We start from the raw sequence: 18,918 nt of genomic DNA on the forward strand, positions 1-18,918 counted from the left end.
CAACTTGAAAATCAGAGATCGTTGTATGATGAAGACATTTTTCTTACAATGCACACCTTGCCCTACAATAACTTTCTTGGTGTATTAACCAGAGTGCATTTCTTTCACTTTGAAGAAAAACCCTCAAAACTCCAACAGAGAAAGGACAGTGTAAAGTGATATTCTAGATTGATTCATTACTTGATGCATCAATAATATAATTTCATCATTGTCCTAATATAATTTCATCATTGCCCTTTAATCTGTTAGATTATCTGATTGCAACACATAAACAATATTTCAAGCCACATGTAGCATTCAAGTGAGAACTGCATTTCCTCTAATGACATATCACCAAACTCTTCCAAATTTAAAAATTCTGTCGCAATTTTGAGTTATAAATTTACAAATTCATGCACATCAACTCTACCTCCACAAAATGGGAACTTTACAATGGACTCATTTCCCAGCTTTCTTCTGCATTTTCTTGGTGATAGCTAATGGCCAAGGACCGGCATCTTCGCCTTTTAATACGCCAGCTGCCCCGAATATAGTCCCGCCTCCAGTAACTGCGCCTACTTCAAGTCCAACGACCCCACCGCCACAATATCCACCAGTCTCAAGTCCATCACAGTCACCTGAATTGCTGCCTCCACCACCTACTATTCCACCACCAATACCACCGCCAACAGTTCCACCACCTGTACCACCGCCAACAGTAACAGTTCCACCACCAGCACCACCGCCAACTGTTCTGCCACCAACGAAGTCCCCAGCACCAGTGCAAGTGCTGCCACCAGCATCTCCACCTGTGATACCAGAACCAGTGTCACCACCTACCACACCACCAGTACAAGCACCTGCACCAACAACTACCTCACCTGCACCGGCACCTGATTTAGTCCCATCACCTGCACCAGCACCTGGAAAACACAAAAAAAGGAAGCAAAAGCATAAGCATCATCATGCACCAGCACCAGCACCTACTATCTTAAGTCCTCCGGCACCTCCTAAAGTTCAAATAACCGATGAAACAACACCAGCACCAGCGCCAACCTTAGATTTGGTAAGGCACCTGCCTCAAGTTTTGACTATATTTCAGATGAAAGGTGACAAAGAAACTTACCGATATATCAAAATATCATAAACTTGATGATTCCTCAAAATTCATTTACAGAGTGGAGGGGTATCCATTCATCAGCTGAGAAGAACTAGAATGCCGGCGACTGCAGGACTGATTGTGGCTACCCTTTTGGCTGCCATGGCATTCTGTTCCTAACATTTTACAGGACGAGCACTCTCCTGTGGATGAAATCATTAGAAAGATTTTGGTGAGACGTATGTTTGTGGGCATACAGAAGGGGATCAGAGCATCACTCAATTTTCAAATATTTAATTTTCATTATTTCCTCATTTGTATTGTTTTCTTACTACATAATGATATGAAATTAATTCATTTATTAAATTCAATACAAGCTTTTCCAGTACAGACGAATGTGAAATGAAGGGAAGTTTACTGTAGCATCTTTGTAGTTGTATCTAAAAATATTCCTGTCTATAAGTAGTACACTGCCACAAGCCCACTATTATCAAGTTAGCTTGAAATACAGGGAACATCCTGAAAACACTGTTTAAGATAGCAAGCAATAAAAACACAAAACTCGAACATTCAAAGGAAGAAAGTAGCTTAAATTTATGAATGGAAAAAACAGAAATCATAGTTAATCTAGACTATGTAGCTTAAGTTTATTAACAGAAGAAAGCAGCAACCACATCCACAAAAGGTTCGAAGAATCTGTCGGAAGTAGCACGGCATGCTAGACAAGAGATTATGCGACAATGATGAAGGAACAAAATAGAAAATCACAGCTAATGATCAGGAACATAAAGCAAGAGACTTCCCTAATTATGATGCCACACAAGTCCATATCATTCCAAAGCTAATAGATTCAAGAGAATAAGGCAACAGGCGATGTGAGAATTCTAAGATCGGCAAACAATTTCACAATTTATACATATTACAGAACTCCCCATAATAATAAAATTAACTTGTCATTAAAGATTTGATTATCATGCCATGGCATTTAACAACATGAAATATATATACACAGAAATCACAGTCTAAATGAATTGATTATATCTACCAAACATCAGAACAATTATATATTCTTGAAAACTACAAAGATACATGAGTATTTGTGATGTACATTGGAGACAAACACAGAGCAACGAAACAAGTTTGATTGCCTACTCCAGTAGAGCACAAGCAGCAATATGCGCACCAGCTGACTGTCCCATGAGGAAAATTCTAAACGAAGAAAAAGAGAACGAGTCATAATTGCTTGATAGTTAAGAGTATTAATCTTGAGCAAGTGTAAAAACAAACAGGCTACCTGTTAGGATCAACTCTATAATCAGCAATATTACTGCAAACAAATGAAATACCTCGAGAAACATCATTCACCATGTCACTAATTGTACCCTGTGGGAAATTCCTATAATACAAAAGTAGCTATATCTCTAAGCCACACAAATGGCCATTAACATAATCTTGTATAAAGTAGTTGTATAATTGAGATTGAATTTCAGATGACTCATTTAATGCATGAAAAATGGGGGTTATATAAGATATTAGATCAAAGAGATCTGTCTGTGTATTAAAAATTAAGACCTGCCGACCGCTGGGACTACATTGTTCTGTCACTGTGGATCAGACTGAAAGTTAAAATATTTCACACTGATTTCTCCCGAATGATCTGAGTTAGAATAATTGATCTCAGCATTGCCCCCATACTTAGTGCCAGGACAAATCTTGTAAGCAAGTAAGCAACCATCGAGTAAAAATGATCATTCAATAGGTTAATATACTTGTAGTCTATGCGAAGTACAATGATATCTCTTTCTGATAGATGTTGTTCTGATTGTCAGAATTCATCAAGAAGAAAGATCCAACAATGAAGCTTAGCAACCGAAAATTTTAACTGATTGTTTGGAACATAAAATCTTGGATAAAAAAAAAATGAAATATTAATGCATGGATTTGTATATATAAAACTTCTCTTCAGCTGTGGCTGCGGAAATCTAACTTGCCAAGTCAATCTTTTATTTCCCCTTCTAAATATTGCTAGGTTCAGTTCTTTGGTGCTCTAATTTGTCTGACACTAATTTTGAAACACCACCAAAGGTTCTGTGTTTCAGATCATACAACCATGGCCATTTTCTTTTAAGCATTACCTCGTCAAGATTCGTAGCTGTCCAATTCGCACATATGTGTTTTTTCTACACAAATAACAGTGAAATATAACAGTCCATGTTTCAAATTTAAATAATCTGAGCAGAGCTTTTTTTCTAGTACTATTTTGTTAGAAGAAACATACATTTCCATATTAAAAAATATCAAAGCAAACAAGAATGACTACATACCCAATAATCCAGGCTCCACCAGTTACTGGCTTCGGTCCATCTCTATTTTTCGGTAAATAGAGTTCAAGCCTGCACAAGAAATCTTGATAAATATCCCATGAAACAGTTACAAATAATAGAGATAAGCATCAAACATTCAATAAGTTGTAGTTGAATTAAAATATAATATCTAAAATACATCCTACTAAATTCTATCTATTTCTGGCTGGTCTCCATAAACTATACCTCTATGAATGTCGCCAGAGTAGAAGTAATTATATCCAACTGCATCTGAAATTACATTTCTTCAGGTAATGTAACTCTCATATTCATCTTTAGATAAAAATATCGAAAAATGCCGTTTTAACGACAATGGATGTTCAATATATTTGCAAACCTTGTAAAAAACAAGGGAGAAGAAGGAAAGCATGACACCCCCAAGGGCAAGAATTCCTGTAATCCTATAGCCTACCATGAATAAATTTAAATGATTCAAACGTGTTTAGCATAAAAATCAAATATATGTTTGAACAAATGCTGTGCTTGAAGATCTATAAACTAAATGGATCACAAAATGAACACTTAATTGCATAGAAACGTGCAACCACTGGTAACTATTATATCTCATTTATTTTCTAAATTTAAAATTTTAAAATATTTATTTTGATCTATAATTTTGAATTTATGAAAAAACATATGATATGACATATATATCTCGCCCACTTTCCAGTTTTTTTAAAAGAATCACTAAATATTTTTTTATTCTTACCTTCTCTTTTGAATTATAAAAATATAGAATAGATTACTTCATTCTTATAACTAAAAAGTTTTTATTGTGAAAAAGTAAAAATTTATGGTAAAAAGTAAAAATCTCAAACTCTTAAAATTTACCAAACTACACACTTTATAATATTTTTCTCTCTACTCAATTGTGATTTTCTTCACAAATGAGATATCTATTTATAGAGTTTCATTACACATAATCCAAAAATAAAATACATCATTACCTACATCATCACACACAAATTTCTAACTTTACAACTCTTATTTTCAACATTCAAATATTCAACTATTACTTTTTCAATATTCAAATATATTATTTCAACACTCCCCCTTGTGATGATGATCATGATACGATGATGTCTTCATTACGTGTTTTGTACTGCCTCGTTAAAAACCTTACTTGGAAAAACCCATTGGGATAAAAACCATAGTAAGGGAAAAAGAGTGCAGTCACGTAAACTCCCCCTGATGTTGACATGAACAATTCTTCACAAATTTCGTAGATTGCGCATCCCAATATTATATATGTGCTTTCTGAATATTGACGTAGGAAGTGCCTTTGTGAAGAGATCTGATGAGTTTTCACTTGATTGAATGTGACGAACATCAATACATTTATTCTTCTCTAGCTCCTTGGTGAATGCGAAAAACTTAGGAGGAATATGTTTAGTTCTGTCGCTTTTTATGCATCCCTCTTTCATTTGAGCAACACATGCAGCATTATCTTCATATAATATCACAGGCTTCTCGTCGAATGATAATCCGCGTGAGATTTGGATATGTTGGGTCATTGATTTTAACCACACACATTCACGACTTGCTTCATGTAGTGCAATAATCTCGGCATGATTTGATGAAGTTGTTACAAGCGTTTGTTTCTGTGAACGCCAAGATATTGCAGTGCCTCCACGAGTAAATACATATCCAGTTTGGGAACGTGCCTTGTGTGGATCAGATAAGTATCCAGCATCAGCATAACCAATTATACTTGGATTAGCATCTTTTGAATACAAAAGTCCCAAGTCTGTCGTTCCTCGTAGATAACGGAATATATGTTTAATTCCGTTCCAGTGTCTCTTTGTTGGATATGAGCTAAATCTTGCCAACAGATTCACGACAAAAGATATATCAGGCCTTGTACAATTTGTAAGGTACATAAGGGCACCAATGGCACTTAGATATGGTACTTCTGGACCAAGAATATCTTCATCATCTTCACATGGACGGAATGGATCCTTTTCTATGTTTAATGATCTAACAACCATTGGAGTACTTAAAGGATTTGCTTTATCCATATTAAAACGTTTAAGGATCTTTTCTGTATAATTTGTCTGGTGAACAAACATTCCACATTCTTTTTGTTCAATTTGTAAACCCAGACAATACTTGGTTTTTCCAAGATCCTTCATTTCAAATTCTTCCTTCAAGTATGACACAACTTCTTGAATTTCCTTATTCGTTCCAATGATGTTTAAATCATCAACATATACAGCAATAATTACGCATCCGGATGTTGTTTTCTTAATGAAAACACAAGGGCATATTGAATTATTTACATATCCTTTTTTCATCAAGTGATCACTTAGTCGATTATACCACATTCGACCTGATTGCTTTAACCCATATAATGATCTTTGTAATTTCACAGAATAACATTCCCTGGGTTTTGAACTTTGTGCTTCAGGCATCTTAAATCCTTCAGGGATTTTCATATATATATTACTATCAAGTGATCCATATAAGTAAGCTGTAACAACATCCATAAGACGCATTTCTAAATTTTCAGATACCGCCAAACTAATCAAATACCGAAACGTAATTGCATCCATCACAGGAGAATACGTTTCTTCATAATCAATTCCAGGCCTTTGAGAAAAACCTTGTGCAACAAGTCGAGCTTTATATCTTACTATTTCATTTTTCTCATTTCGCTTTCGAATAAAAACCCATTTGTATCCAACAGGTTTTACACCTTCAGGTGTAAGGACTATAGGTCCAAAAACATTACGTTTATTTAGCGAATCTAATTCAACCTGGATGTCATCTTTCCATTTTATCCAATCCTGCCGATTTTTACATTCACCAAAAGATTTTGGTTCATGATCTTCGTTATCATTTATGATGTCGATTGCCACATTATAAGAAAATATATCATCAATTTCATCTATATCTTTTCGGTTCCATATTTTTCCAGTATTAATGTAATTGATAGAGATTTCATGATTCTCGTCAGTTTGTGGTTCTGACAGAACATTTTCATCATCATGTGTTTCTTCAGGAACACCATTCTCTATTTTGTGATCATCATGTGTTTCTTCAGAAACATCATTCTTTATTTTGTGATCATCGTGTTTCTCTATGGATTTTCTTTTTCGAGGATTTTTATCCTTGGAACCGACTGGCCTTCCACGCTTCAGGCGTTTAATGACATCATGAGTATCTTCCATTTGTTTCTTTGGAATTTCAATTCGAGCAGGGGCATTTGCAGCATGTATATATGATTTAGTTACCCCTTTTGTGTCTGCAAATGCATCTGGTATTTGATTTGCTATTATTTGCAAGTGTACAATTTGTTGTACATTTTTTTCACATTGTTTTGTTCTTGGATCCAGATGTAACAATGATGATACATACCATGTAATTTCTTTTTCAGTATGTTTCTGTTCTCCCCCTAACATTGAGAATATTTCCTAATTAAAATGACAATCAGCAAAACGTGCTGTGAACACGTCGCCTGTCTGAGGTTCAAGATATCGAATGATTGATGGACTATCATAACCGATATAAATTCCAATATTTCTTTGAGGTCCCATTTTCTTTCGTTGCGGTGGTGCAATAGGCACGTACACCATACATCCAAAAATTCTCAGATGAGAAATGTCTGGTTCTTTACCAAATGCAAGCTGTAATGGAGAGTATTTATGATATGCACTTGGTCTGATGCGAATTAATGAAGCAACATGTAAAATTGCATGTCCCTATATAGAAATAGGGAGCTTTGTTTTCATAATCATTGGTCTAGCAATCATTTGCAGACGTTTAATCAATGATTCAGCCAATCCATTCTGTGTATGTACATGAGCAACATGATGCTCAACAATGATTCCCATAGACATACAATAATCATTGAAAGTCTGGGAAGTAAATTCACCAGCATTATCCAGTCTAATTTTCTTGATTGTATAATCGGGAAATTGATTCCTCAATTTTATTATTTGAGCAAGTAATCTTGCAAATGCAACATTTCGAGTTGACAATAAACATGCATGTGACCATCTGCTGGAGGCATCAATCAATACCATAAAGTATCTGAATGGTCCACATGGTGGATGGATTGGTCCACAAATATCACCCTGAATACGTTCAAGAAACATTGGTGATTCAGTTTGGATTTTGACTGGTGATGGTCTTATAATAAGTTTTCCAAGAGAAAATGCTTTGCATTGAAACTTATTATTTTGAAAGATCTTCTGGTCTTTCAGTGGATGACCATGTGTATTTTCTATAATTCTTCGCATCATTGTTGAACCAGGATGTCCCAATCGATCATGCCAATTGGTTAATATCGAAAAATTATCAACTACCATGTTTGATTCAATGGGACTTATATGTGTATAATGCAATCCAGTAGGGAGCATTGATAGTTTTTCAATCACATATTTCTTTCCTGATTTATATGTGATAAGGCACATATATTTCTCATTCCCTTCATTCATTGTTTGAGTATCATACCCATGAGAATATATATCATTAAAACTCAACAAATTTCTTTTCGATTGTGGTGAATATAAAGCATCATTGATAAAAAATTTTGTACCATTAGGTAACAAAAATTGTGCTTTACCACATCTTTTAATCAAGTCTACAGGACCTGATATTGTTTTCACCGTTGTTTTTGTTGGTTTTAGTTCCAAGAAATATCTTTTATCTCGGAGGATAGTGTGCGTTGTACCACTATCGGGTATGCAAACTTCAGCTTTGCTCATAGCATTTTCCATATTTGAACTTCAAAAAAATATGCAATGAAATAAAATTACTGAAAATACATATGTAAATATAACACATATCATAATTGTACAATAAAACATTATTACATGAATACATAAAAAATAAATTATTGTACATTTATATTCTACCATTAAATTGTTCATTTTCAGAGAAATCATTGAGAAAATCTGTAGCATCAAAATTGTTCATTTTTATCCCACCAACATGTTGATCATTTCCAGAGAAATCATTCATAAAATCACCAGCATCAAAATGAGTTGAATCACTCAAATGGTCACTGCGTTCAGTGAAGTTGGTCTCCTTTTCTTTCCCCTTTAATGATTCTTTATAAAGTTTACAAAGGTGCTCAGGGGCTCGACAAACTTTGGACCAATGTCCTGGAGTACCACATCTGTAACAAGAACTTTCATATCTTTTTGAGTGATTCTCATTAACACTTGTATTCTCATGATACCTTTTCTGTGGATGGTTTGGGACGCTCTTTTGAGATGAGTTATAAAAATAACTATCTCTATTATTTTCAAAACCACGGCCTCGACCACGACCACGGCCAATTCCACGTCCACATCCATGTCCACGACCTCGACCAAAATCTTGCCTATGAATTTGATTTTGGTTCCGAGGTTTAAATTCATTTTTACTTACAGCATTTACTTCGGGAAATGCTGTTGATCCAGTGGGTCGGAACTGATGATTTCTCATTAATAGCTCATTGTTCTTTTCCGCCACAAAAGACAGGCGATGAGTTCAGAATATCTCGCGAATCCACGTACTCTATATTGTTGCTGTAGAGTAATATTTGATGCATGAAACGTGGAAAATGTTTTTTCAAGCATCTCAGATTCTGTGACCTCATGTCCACAAAATTTTAATTGCGAGATTATTCTATATATCACCGAATTGTAATCACTGACTTTTTTAAAGTCTTGGAATCTCAATGTATTCCATTCATCCCGGGCGGTCGGAAGTATAACTTCCCTTATATGTTCAAATCTTTCTTTTAATCCCTTCCACAAAACCATGGGATTTTTTTCAGTCAGATATTCACATTTCAATCCATCGTCAAGATGTCGACGCAAAAATATCATGGCTCTTGCCTTTTCTTGTGACGTGCATATGCCATTTTCTTTAATGGTCTCGCTTAGACCCAATGACTCAAGATGCATTTCTACATCTAGAGTCCATGTCATATAATTCTTTCCCGTGATGTCGAGCGCAATAAATTCGAGCTTTGTTAAATTTGACATGGTGGTACTAAAAAAAATTACGATGCATTTTATTAGTTAATAAATATTGCAATACAAAGTAACGGATAAACAACAAGTACAAGTATTTGTAAAAATAAAGAAAACGCACGAGGAAGATATTCTCCGATAAATACAAGACTCGTGAGTATGATAACCAAAATAATTAAAAATATCCTTGAGAAAGCCATCTTCTTTTTTTCGAAAAATTTGATGATGAATAATTTTTAGAGAAGAAGAGAAAGTTGGAGTGATTGAATGTGTTTGTAAGATCATATTTATTGGGCAAAAACTAGCCGTTTTTTACCATTTATGACCGTTGGTGTACAAAAAAATAAAGGTATGTATTTTTATAATTTTATGGTAATAATATGATATATATAATATTAGACATGTTTAAATAATTATGTATATCATATCATAATATTATAATGAGTGTCATAATTTATTTTGTTTAAAAACTTTATAGGCTTTTATACTTGTCGTATCCCTTACCGGGAGTGTGGGATGTTGTCTTAACATCCTCCCAGGATTTATAACAAGTTTATGAAAAATTTATTTTTATTATTTATAATAATAACATTATATTGTATATTAAATAAATACACAATAAATAAATAACAGTAAAATAAATATTATTATTTTTGTTACCTTTTTCTTCTGTTTGGAGCTTGGAAAAGTATGTAGGACTTTTAGAGCTTCGTGCTGATAACGTGTTGTGAAAAAGTAAAAATTTATGGTAAAAAGTAAAAATCTCAAACTCTCAAAATTTACCAAACTACACACTTTATAATATTTTTCTCTCTACTCAATTGTGATTTTCTTCACAAATGAGAGATCTATTTATAGAGTTTCATTACACATAATCCAAAAATAAAATACATCATTACCTACATCATCACACACAAATTTCTAACTTTACAACTCTTATTTTCAACATTCAAATATTCAACTATTACTTTTTCAATATTCAAATATATTATTTCAACAGTTTTAAAATTTATTAATTTAATTGAAAAATTCATGCATGTAAATAATCGCTCGCACTAATGGCTAGTTTTATATTATTTCTTAGTATTATATTTCTTTATTATTTTAATAATTTCAACAATGACAAATTTTAACGTTATTTTTTTCCGAGTCCACTCTTTTTTATGTTTCTAATTAAAAGTATTAATTTTTTCGTCAAAAAAAATAAAAAATAAAAGTATTAATTTTAAACAGGCATATATTTATTTTTTTCTTGAAAAAATATATACATAATAAGCAAAAAATATGAATAAGAATCAAGAAACAAAAACACAATTAATCCGTAATGTATGCATTTAAAACTATAATGATATATTTATAAACTAAACAAGGTCAACAAATACAGTGTAATTATAGAATTATCTATAAATTAATAGATGTATAAATCACAAAAAAATATGTCAATTTTTTTTAAATAAATCATATTATTTCCAATTTCAGGATAGACTTGTCTTGTTTTGGAAGTCATCTTTAATGTTATTATATTATTTAATTTGCTGCTTTATTGCTTTATATTTGTTATCCTTCCCTTTAGTTCTTTAACATTTTTTTTTTACGAATTCTTAATTAGGGATGACATTGATCGGGTTCGAGTAAGATTCTATGTTTCTGTCTTCATCCTAATTTATTGTATCCACTGTTATCCTTAGCTCATCCTCATCCCCATCATATATTTAACTTTCAACCTTATCTTTATACTAGTCGGAGGATTGAGTATCCATATGGTCATATCCTACTCAAATATCTAATTACTGTCTACAATTATATTTTTTCAAAATGGAATTATTTCGATAAAACTATGCTTATTTACCAAATTTTTAAGAGAACAATAAAAAAATTAAAGATAAAAAAATAGCAAACTAAACATCAAGAAAATTAGAATTAATATTTTTAATATAAATAACTACATAATGTATGTATGTATATACATATATTTAATAGGGTATTCGGATCGAGTATAGGTATGAGTTAATCCGCCTCTATCCTCGTACCCGATTATCCATTTATTTAATCGGGTGAAAATCTCAGCCATACCATTCTGTATTCGAGTCGGGTATCAGATTCTCTGTCAGGTTTAGAGGAAATTGTCATCACTATTCTTAATGTGTTCATTCTATAATTAGTTCCTTCTGCTTAGAGAGCTGGTATGAGACTTGTCTTTACATATGTCACCAGGAACTAAATCGAATTGAATGTAAGTTATACTCATCTATTTAATGTCATCTAATGCATTATATATACTTATTTCATATAAACAAGCACAAATTTTTCTATATTTGTCTTTATATTCTTATATGAACAAAATGTTACATTTTGTTTTCCACATGGATATTTGACACCGTGACAAAATATGGGACTGAGTAGTTGACATCCATGCTGTTGATTTATATGGTTGAGTTCAAGTTACCGTAAGAGTACTACTCTAAGAGTTTATCTAACGTCTCGTGTTTTGTTGTATTAGCACTATCAACATATTACTCATGATGTATATATTGACAATTACATGTCCATCTATGTTTCATCACTCAATGGATTCAATACATATAAAATAAAATGTTAATTAAAATGAATTTTTGAGTCACTGAGGTTGCCTCAACTTCAAAGCTACAAAAGCCAAAACCCTATATCCCACCAACATCACCACCAAAACACCCACATCCGAACCCAGATTATCAATCCCAAGATTCTTTATAGCTGGATTATCAATCACCCTGCAATACCCTAAATTCTATCCACACTCATAAAATTCATCCTCCTGATACTGCACCCCAACAAGAAGCTTGTAACAGTAATGACTAAACGAAATGTACTTTGACCATTCGATGAATGTGCTAGATGTAATACCCACTTGCTAGCAAAAACACGAGCATTAATTAGCACTGAAGATAGCGTTCTTCCTTGGTTTAAGTCCATTAGGACAGCACCGAGAGCTAGCCCGAGTCCTTGTGCTACTAGGACATTGAGTAGGATGATGGACATGTTTAGTAGGAAGGTTATTAGGTATGGCTTTAGGCCATCGATCCAATATGAGATGGTAACAAATATTGTTGGAAGAACAAGTTCAATTGGCAAGTCGCCGATCGTTCATGCAAAGAAGTAGGACGACAGACGATACATTTTTGAGGAACGTTCTCTTGTTAGCATCGGTCTTTCTTGTGGGAAGACGAATATAGCATTAAAAAGTGGGAAGAATCCCAGAATATTGAGAAGAAAAAGAGGAGCCCCACCTGTTGAAATGTGAGAAAAATGGATCATGACATACTCTAGTCTATATATAGATTACGGCAACTGTCTATACTCAATCCACGTATATATATTGGCATTGAAAGGATTGCTGCGCACAAATTTACAGGAAATAAATATGTTGAAATTAGTTTATCAGATATCAGTGTTGTGCTCAGTGTTGTCAACACGGCACACAACACGGCAGCGAAAATTAATTATTTAACACTCTAATATAAATTTAATAGACGGACACTTGGATTAAATTATGTACAAGCACTAATACTTGTGTGGTGCCTCATGGCGAAAATTCACTAGACAATAAGTAAATCGTTTACACCAAAACCAATGCTAGTGAGATTAAACAAAACTAAATTCCTTGACAATTCAAGGAACTAAAAAGCATCAAAAACTCAAAGTAAATACACGATGCATAAATAAACAAAACCGAAAAACACCCTTAGACCAATACTCTGCATCAGTATTGTTCTTCGAGCGTTGACAACACCAATCAGCAACACGGTCCGTGTTTTAGAAATACTCAAGCTCCGAATGCAAAATGCTGAATTAATTCCAGCAACGCTCCTGTAGACGTCAGTCGATCTTCTCTACTTGTCGCGCACCTACCTTCAATGATTATTCACCTTTTTATTAAGTACCTCTCTCTCTCTAAATCTTCAAGGATCCTTCCCACCTATAAACAAGGAAACTGGAGTTTAATATGAATCAAACTCAAATTTAAAACAAATACCTTATATCTTATCGATAAGTTTCCTACTTAATTAAATAATTCCTAATAATAGGATTCTCCATATCTAGGAAAACAGATCTATCAAATTTGTCGAGAAGTGCAAAATCGAAATAAAATCTTAATAGATTTTCGGAATAAAATATTCCTTTCAATCTCCCCTTTTTTGCATTTCTGGACAAAACTTCCACAGAAAGCAATGGACATTCGTAACTCCCCCTGAGATATGAATCTAGTAGCTCCCCCTGAGATTGACAAGTTAGTTCAGACGCTCAACACGTACCAAAACACGAAAAAAAAAAACAATGTTTAACACAAGTAACCCCAGTTCATATCTTCAACAACATATATGAAACACGAACAAAGGACTAAGAAGAAGCAAAGCAAAAACTAAGTCCAAAGCATAAGCAAAAACCAAGAGCAAAGCATAAGCCTAATCAACTCGTTCATCAGTGTCTTCCTCATTATCACCGTCGTTCCCATTATCACCAGAGGAAGGACCACCAGCAACCTCTTGTCCCATTTTGGGTAGTGCATCATCTCCCCCTTTTTGGCCAGAATGCACGCCTACCTCGAGGAGTAGTCGATAATGCGCAATCAGATTTTCATAGTAAGCGATTGTCGCATTGGATTGGGATATCTGCGTGTTTGCAGAGGCAATGGTGTCACGAGCCTGTTGGATCTGTTGAAGTCCGAAGGAGATGTGAGCATGGACCTCAGGAACCATCAATACGATATAGTCTTCAGAGGCAAAGAGTGATGAAGTAGCAGTGTTGCCAACACCAGGGGCAACACCTGGAGCAACACCAGTAGCAGTTGGTGAAGCAGAAGCAGGAGTAGTGTGGGTAGTACGCGGTCTAGCACCGGTCGCAGATCAAGGAAGATCAACAATTCTAGTTCCCTTAAGATAAGCGGATGCAATTTTCAATGGTTCTCCTATGTCGATCAACTGGTCCTCAGCATCATTTACAAAACCTTGGGATTCCAGGATTCCAAAAATCAAGGACGGAAACGGGAGCTTCGTTGATTTCATTCATCTTTCCGCAAACTGAAGAACCGTGGTGAATACCAGCTGTCCAAAATTGAAGTTGCGCCATGTTCCAATGGTGAAGAGGGTAACTGCTTGTGGTATGGTGACAACCGTATATTGGATGAGGGAGTTCAATTTCGAATAGCAGTTTTTTGGAGGACAGAGTAAAAAGAGGTCAGATTGGCAGCAGCAAGGCGCTTGGGGAGGCTAGGAAATTCAGTGATGAGGCCCCCCGTGAGTGCCGATGTAATCTCGTCAATGTGCAGGATTTCATCCTCATATTCAGGAGTGGGAGTGTTATAGTACTCATTTATGGTGTAGGGTGAGAAATCATATATGGTGTCCCGTACAAACACCCTTCCATACTTAACAGATCTCCGATCACCAACACTGGAGACCAAATTGCAGTAAAATTCGAGGATTGGTCTACGAGCATAGGGCATCACTGAGTTGACAGTGGAACTTAGTCTGCAATATTGAATAAAGGCAGTCAGATTGTATTTACCGTATGCTTCGAAGTCAATGTTGCGTTCCTCGATAAACTCTCTGTGAGCATACAAGTACCATTGAGCCACAACCAGCTCCGAGTAAAACTTAGTGGAGAAAGAGGAGGCAAGATTATAGTCCTCCAGATCAGTGTTGTTAGCACTTGGCTCAACACCATCCGTGAATTCCTCAGTCCTCGCTGCTTGATCAGAGTCGTCCTCAGGTTGTTCGACTTCAGTCATAAACTCAGAGTTTGATTGGCTCGTTTCGAGGGACTCAGATTGAACATCACCTCCTCTATCCACAGATTCTTGTCTTTTCTTTGAGTCACGCAAGCTGTTAAGGAAATCAGCCAGTGATTGTTCATCTTCAGAAGAGAAACCTATATCTGGAGAGGGTTCAGGAGATTTATCAGTTTGAGGAGCAGCGGAGGATGATGGAGCAGTTGTCTTCTTCGTGCGGGCTGACCGCTTTCCATGAACCATCTCAAAATTATTATCATTAGAATCGTCTCCAGACGAAAAATCTGGGTCGAGAGTGAAATATGTGGCCATCTGCAGTTTCTTCGGGGCGTCAAAATTGGGGCTATATCTTGCATGCCTCTTCGATCGCCGGAGAAAAGTGGAAGGCCGTGGAGGAAAAGCCCGCCTATAAGCTTTGTAATCAATTGTTATGTTCGGATCCCATGGGTTTCCAGGTTCACCTGGAGCAATTTCCTCAAGCGGGACAGGCTCTGGAAGAATTACTATAATCTGCAGAGGGTTTTCGAGAGGAGTATCAGGCCGTAGTGTTGGTGATGGTGTTGCTCTTTGGTGGGAATCACTACGACTCGCTCCTAATTCACTACGGATATCCTGTGGATCGAATTGATTATCTGCCATGATCAAAGAAGAAAATGTGACGATTTTACACGAGGAACAGAATATAAGACGACTCCAGAGTGATTGTGAGTGAAAATAAAGCACAAATAGAGACAAATACGAAAGATGAGGGTAAAGTAAATAGAGCAAATTCAAGCGATGGAGTATATAAACCCTATTTGCAATGGTAACTATTTGATTCGGAAACAACGCACAATAACGGTAAAAATGAAACTGATTCAATCCAGTGCAACGGTAATATTTTTTTTTTGAATTCTCCTCACGGCTTAATCACAATTTTAATCCTTAATTAACAGATAACAAAGGTTTGGGTGTGCATTTAAATATTTTCACAGATGATCCAAATCAAGCCCACATCGATTACACCCCATGAACATAAGAAGTCACCTCTCTTCAAAATGGGTAAGAAAGATCTCATCAGCTGGTTTGTGTTAGAAGCAGATAGCCTACTAGACTTAATGAATTCACGAAACAAATATGCACATCCTAATGATGCCTTAAATTTAGATGATGAGTCAAAGTGTCAGGCAATGTGGAGGTGAATCTGTGTTGGTACTAAGTGTTGACAACACCATTGTGCAACACCACTGACATGCACAACGTTCTTTTAAAATTTTTAGGCATAATAGCTCCCACTATAGAAAAACGGTCTTCAAAGGACTCCTCTAAGTAGCTTTTTCCATTCTTCTATTGTCTCTTTAGAAGTGGTAGCTCCCACAATAGAGGAACGGTCTTCAATGAACTTCTCTAGGTAGCTTTTTCCAATTTCTTCTAAGCTTATAAAATTTTGTTCCTCTTTTATTTTTTTCACCTGATAAGTGTCCTTGAGGGACTCAACTTACGACAGTAGTATTGGATATATCCAAGAAATTCTCAAAATTTTTTTCTCAGCAGTTAGAAACTGAGTATACAACACTCATTTATCATAGAAGGATTGTGCACAGTCAGGGTATACACTTTGAGAAAATTGTCGACATGATGTACATAACACAAAAAAGGATAATTTATGATTATGCAGAATGTCTAGTATCCTAATAATGGTCGTGCATAAATGGTGTTGTCCTCGGTGTTGGCAACACCAGTGACAACATGTGTGTGTGATTATTGTACGCACATGCTGAGAGACTTCCGAAGATTGGAGAATCTCTCAAAATCCAAAGGTTTCGTGAATATATCAGCCAGTTGATTTTCAGTCCCAAACGGATAAAAAACAGAAGAAGGTAGCGAACCAACCAAAGACGAACAATAACAAGAGGAGAGGAAGAACAAACCCAAGAGTTCAAGATAAGCTCGCGGGGAGAAGGGGAAGAAAGCAAACACAGCAAAATCTTGCCAGTCTGTACAAGGAGAAAGCAACGCAGCATAGGTGCCTCCGAAAAGGTGGAAGAAGAAGGACGCAGACAAAACACCAAGCAAGCTTTTTTGCTGGGATCTTTTCACTGCAACCGGAGGAAAACAAGAGCCAAGGCAAGCAAAACATAGAAGGACGAGGGAAACGAGGAGTCGAAGAAGCAGTGGTGTAACCGGAAGCTACGGGTGTGGCGGAGAGATGAGCACATCCCACGTGATATTGACCGGCTGTGGTGTAGTTGAAGGGACACGTGGCTCAGGGGTTAACTGCTTCCGGAATTAAACTGGCCATTTTCCGCAATAGCATGCTTTAATGTAATATATCACGTGGTATATGAAAGCATATATAATTTGTAAATGGCCAGTCTCTGTACGGTTCCCGGTTAAAAGAAAAAACACGCATCACTTCCACTTCACCACAACCAAGGGACTATATCACGTGGGCTCTGCTCTTCTCTCCACCACACCATGTTGCTTCCGGTGGCACCGAGGTTCCTTCGTTTTTCAGTTTTCCTCCTCTTCCTTTGTTTCTGTCGCCTTGGTTCTCGTGCTCCCCCAGTTGCAGCGAGCAGTGTAAGAAAAACGTGACACATATTAAAAGAAGTAGCGTGTACAAATTGAAATTGGCGACAGCCAAGAAAATTTAGATGCGTACACGACTCTTCCTTTGACAATAAGGCTCTCATAATAAACTCGTTGATGGTATGAGTTTGCCTATAAATACCGAAGGCATTGAGGTCCCTAGATACACAATCTCATACAGAATAATACACCATCTATAGAGAGATTGGAGTGTTTAGAAGGCTTCAATCGGAGGAAAACAGAAGACTTCAACCGAAAGGAAATCAGAGAATTTCAAAGTTTCAATGGCCGGAGGTAATGCTCGATTTAGCTTTTGCATTTTTGTTTATCATGTTTATATACGTGCAGAAACATGATTTTTAGAGAAAATATCTAACATTTGGTATCAGAGCCATGAAACCTCTGCCTTGAAATTTCATTTTCTGAAAATTCGATATCGGGAAAGTTTTACGTAAAAACTTGAAGTTGAAAATCAGATAAAATGATATTAAGAAACTTACCTGAGAATTGTGTTCCCGGTTGCATCTTGAAATTCTTCCTTGAAATCTTAAATATTGGAGATTTTTTTTTTTTCGGGAGGAAAATATTCTGAAAAAGATGCTACTGGTTTTTTCTGAAAATGGAGGATGAAGAAGACGAAAGATTGCAGCAAAATGAAAAATTGCAAAGTGATGATGAGTCAATTGAATTCGGTGAAATATGAATTATTCAGACAGAGTATTAAATTGAATGGGACCTCACATATTTATATAATGCAAAGTTGTGTCCGCATAAATTTTTTTTAAAAAAAAATTATTTAATTTCGCGGGACCCACTCATTTGAATTTGCTTGCAAATTGTCGTTGGATTTTTATTATTATTATTATTATTATTATTATTATTATTATTTAAATAATAATAATAATAAATAAATAATGATTAATGTATTATTTAGTTATATGTATAATTTGGTATATATATAACATTTGGTTAAATAATTTGTACACATTAAAATAATTTCAAGTTCGACGTAATTTTCAATACATGTTTAGAAATTATTTTTGCATGTTAGATAATGTCAATATTACGGATAAGTGTTTGATTTGTACATGCAAATTTAATATTGTGTTTGCATTTATTCTTGAAATTTAAATGCAAATTGTATTGAAAAAGATTTTGAAAATCAATATTCAC

General features: G+C 35.2%; 1 protein-coding gene and 1 long non-coding RNA gene across 2 annotated transcripts; one reads left to right on the forward strand and one right to left on the reverse strand.

The window, feature by feature from the left end:
* The first annotated feature begins 280 nt into the window (after positions 1–280).
* On the forward strand, positions 281–1,470 carry LOC140817174 (uncharacterized). The gene is made up of 2 exons (XM_073176808.1): positions 281–1,045; positions 1,157–1,470. Exons 1-2 carry the CDS (start codon positions 419–421, stop codon positions 1,256–1,258), a joined length of 729 nt encoding a protein of 242 aa, XP_073032909.1. The 5' UTR covers positions 281–418; the 3' UTR covers positions 1,259–1,470.
* Positions 549–3,940, reverse strand: LOC140817176 (uncharacterized). Its single transcript, XR_012114726.1, has 5 exons — positions 3,628–3,940; positions 3,403–3,471; positions 1,106–2,287; positions 714–902; positions 549–680 (listed from the first exon to the last, which is right to left on the reverse strand). It is a non-coding gene; the product is annotated as an uncharacterized lncRNA (long non-coding RNA).
* Between the last annotated feature and the right edge of the window lie 14,978 nt (positions 3,941–18,918).

This window comes from Primulina eburnea, chromosome 16 (genome assembly GCF_022965805.1).
Source record: "Primulina eburnea isolate SZY01 chromosome 16, ASM2296580v1, whole genome shotgun sequence".
Classification (NCBI taxonomy): domain Eukaryota; kingdom Viridiplantae; phylum Streptophyta; class Magnoliopsida; order Lamiales; family Gesneriaceae; genus Primulina; species Primulina eburnea.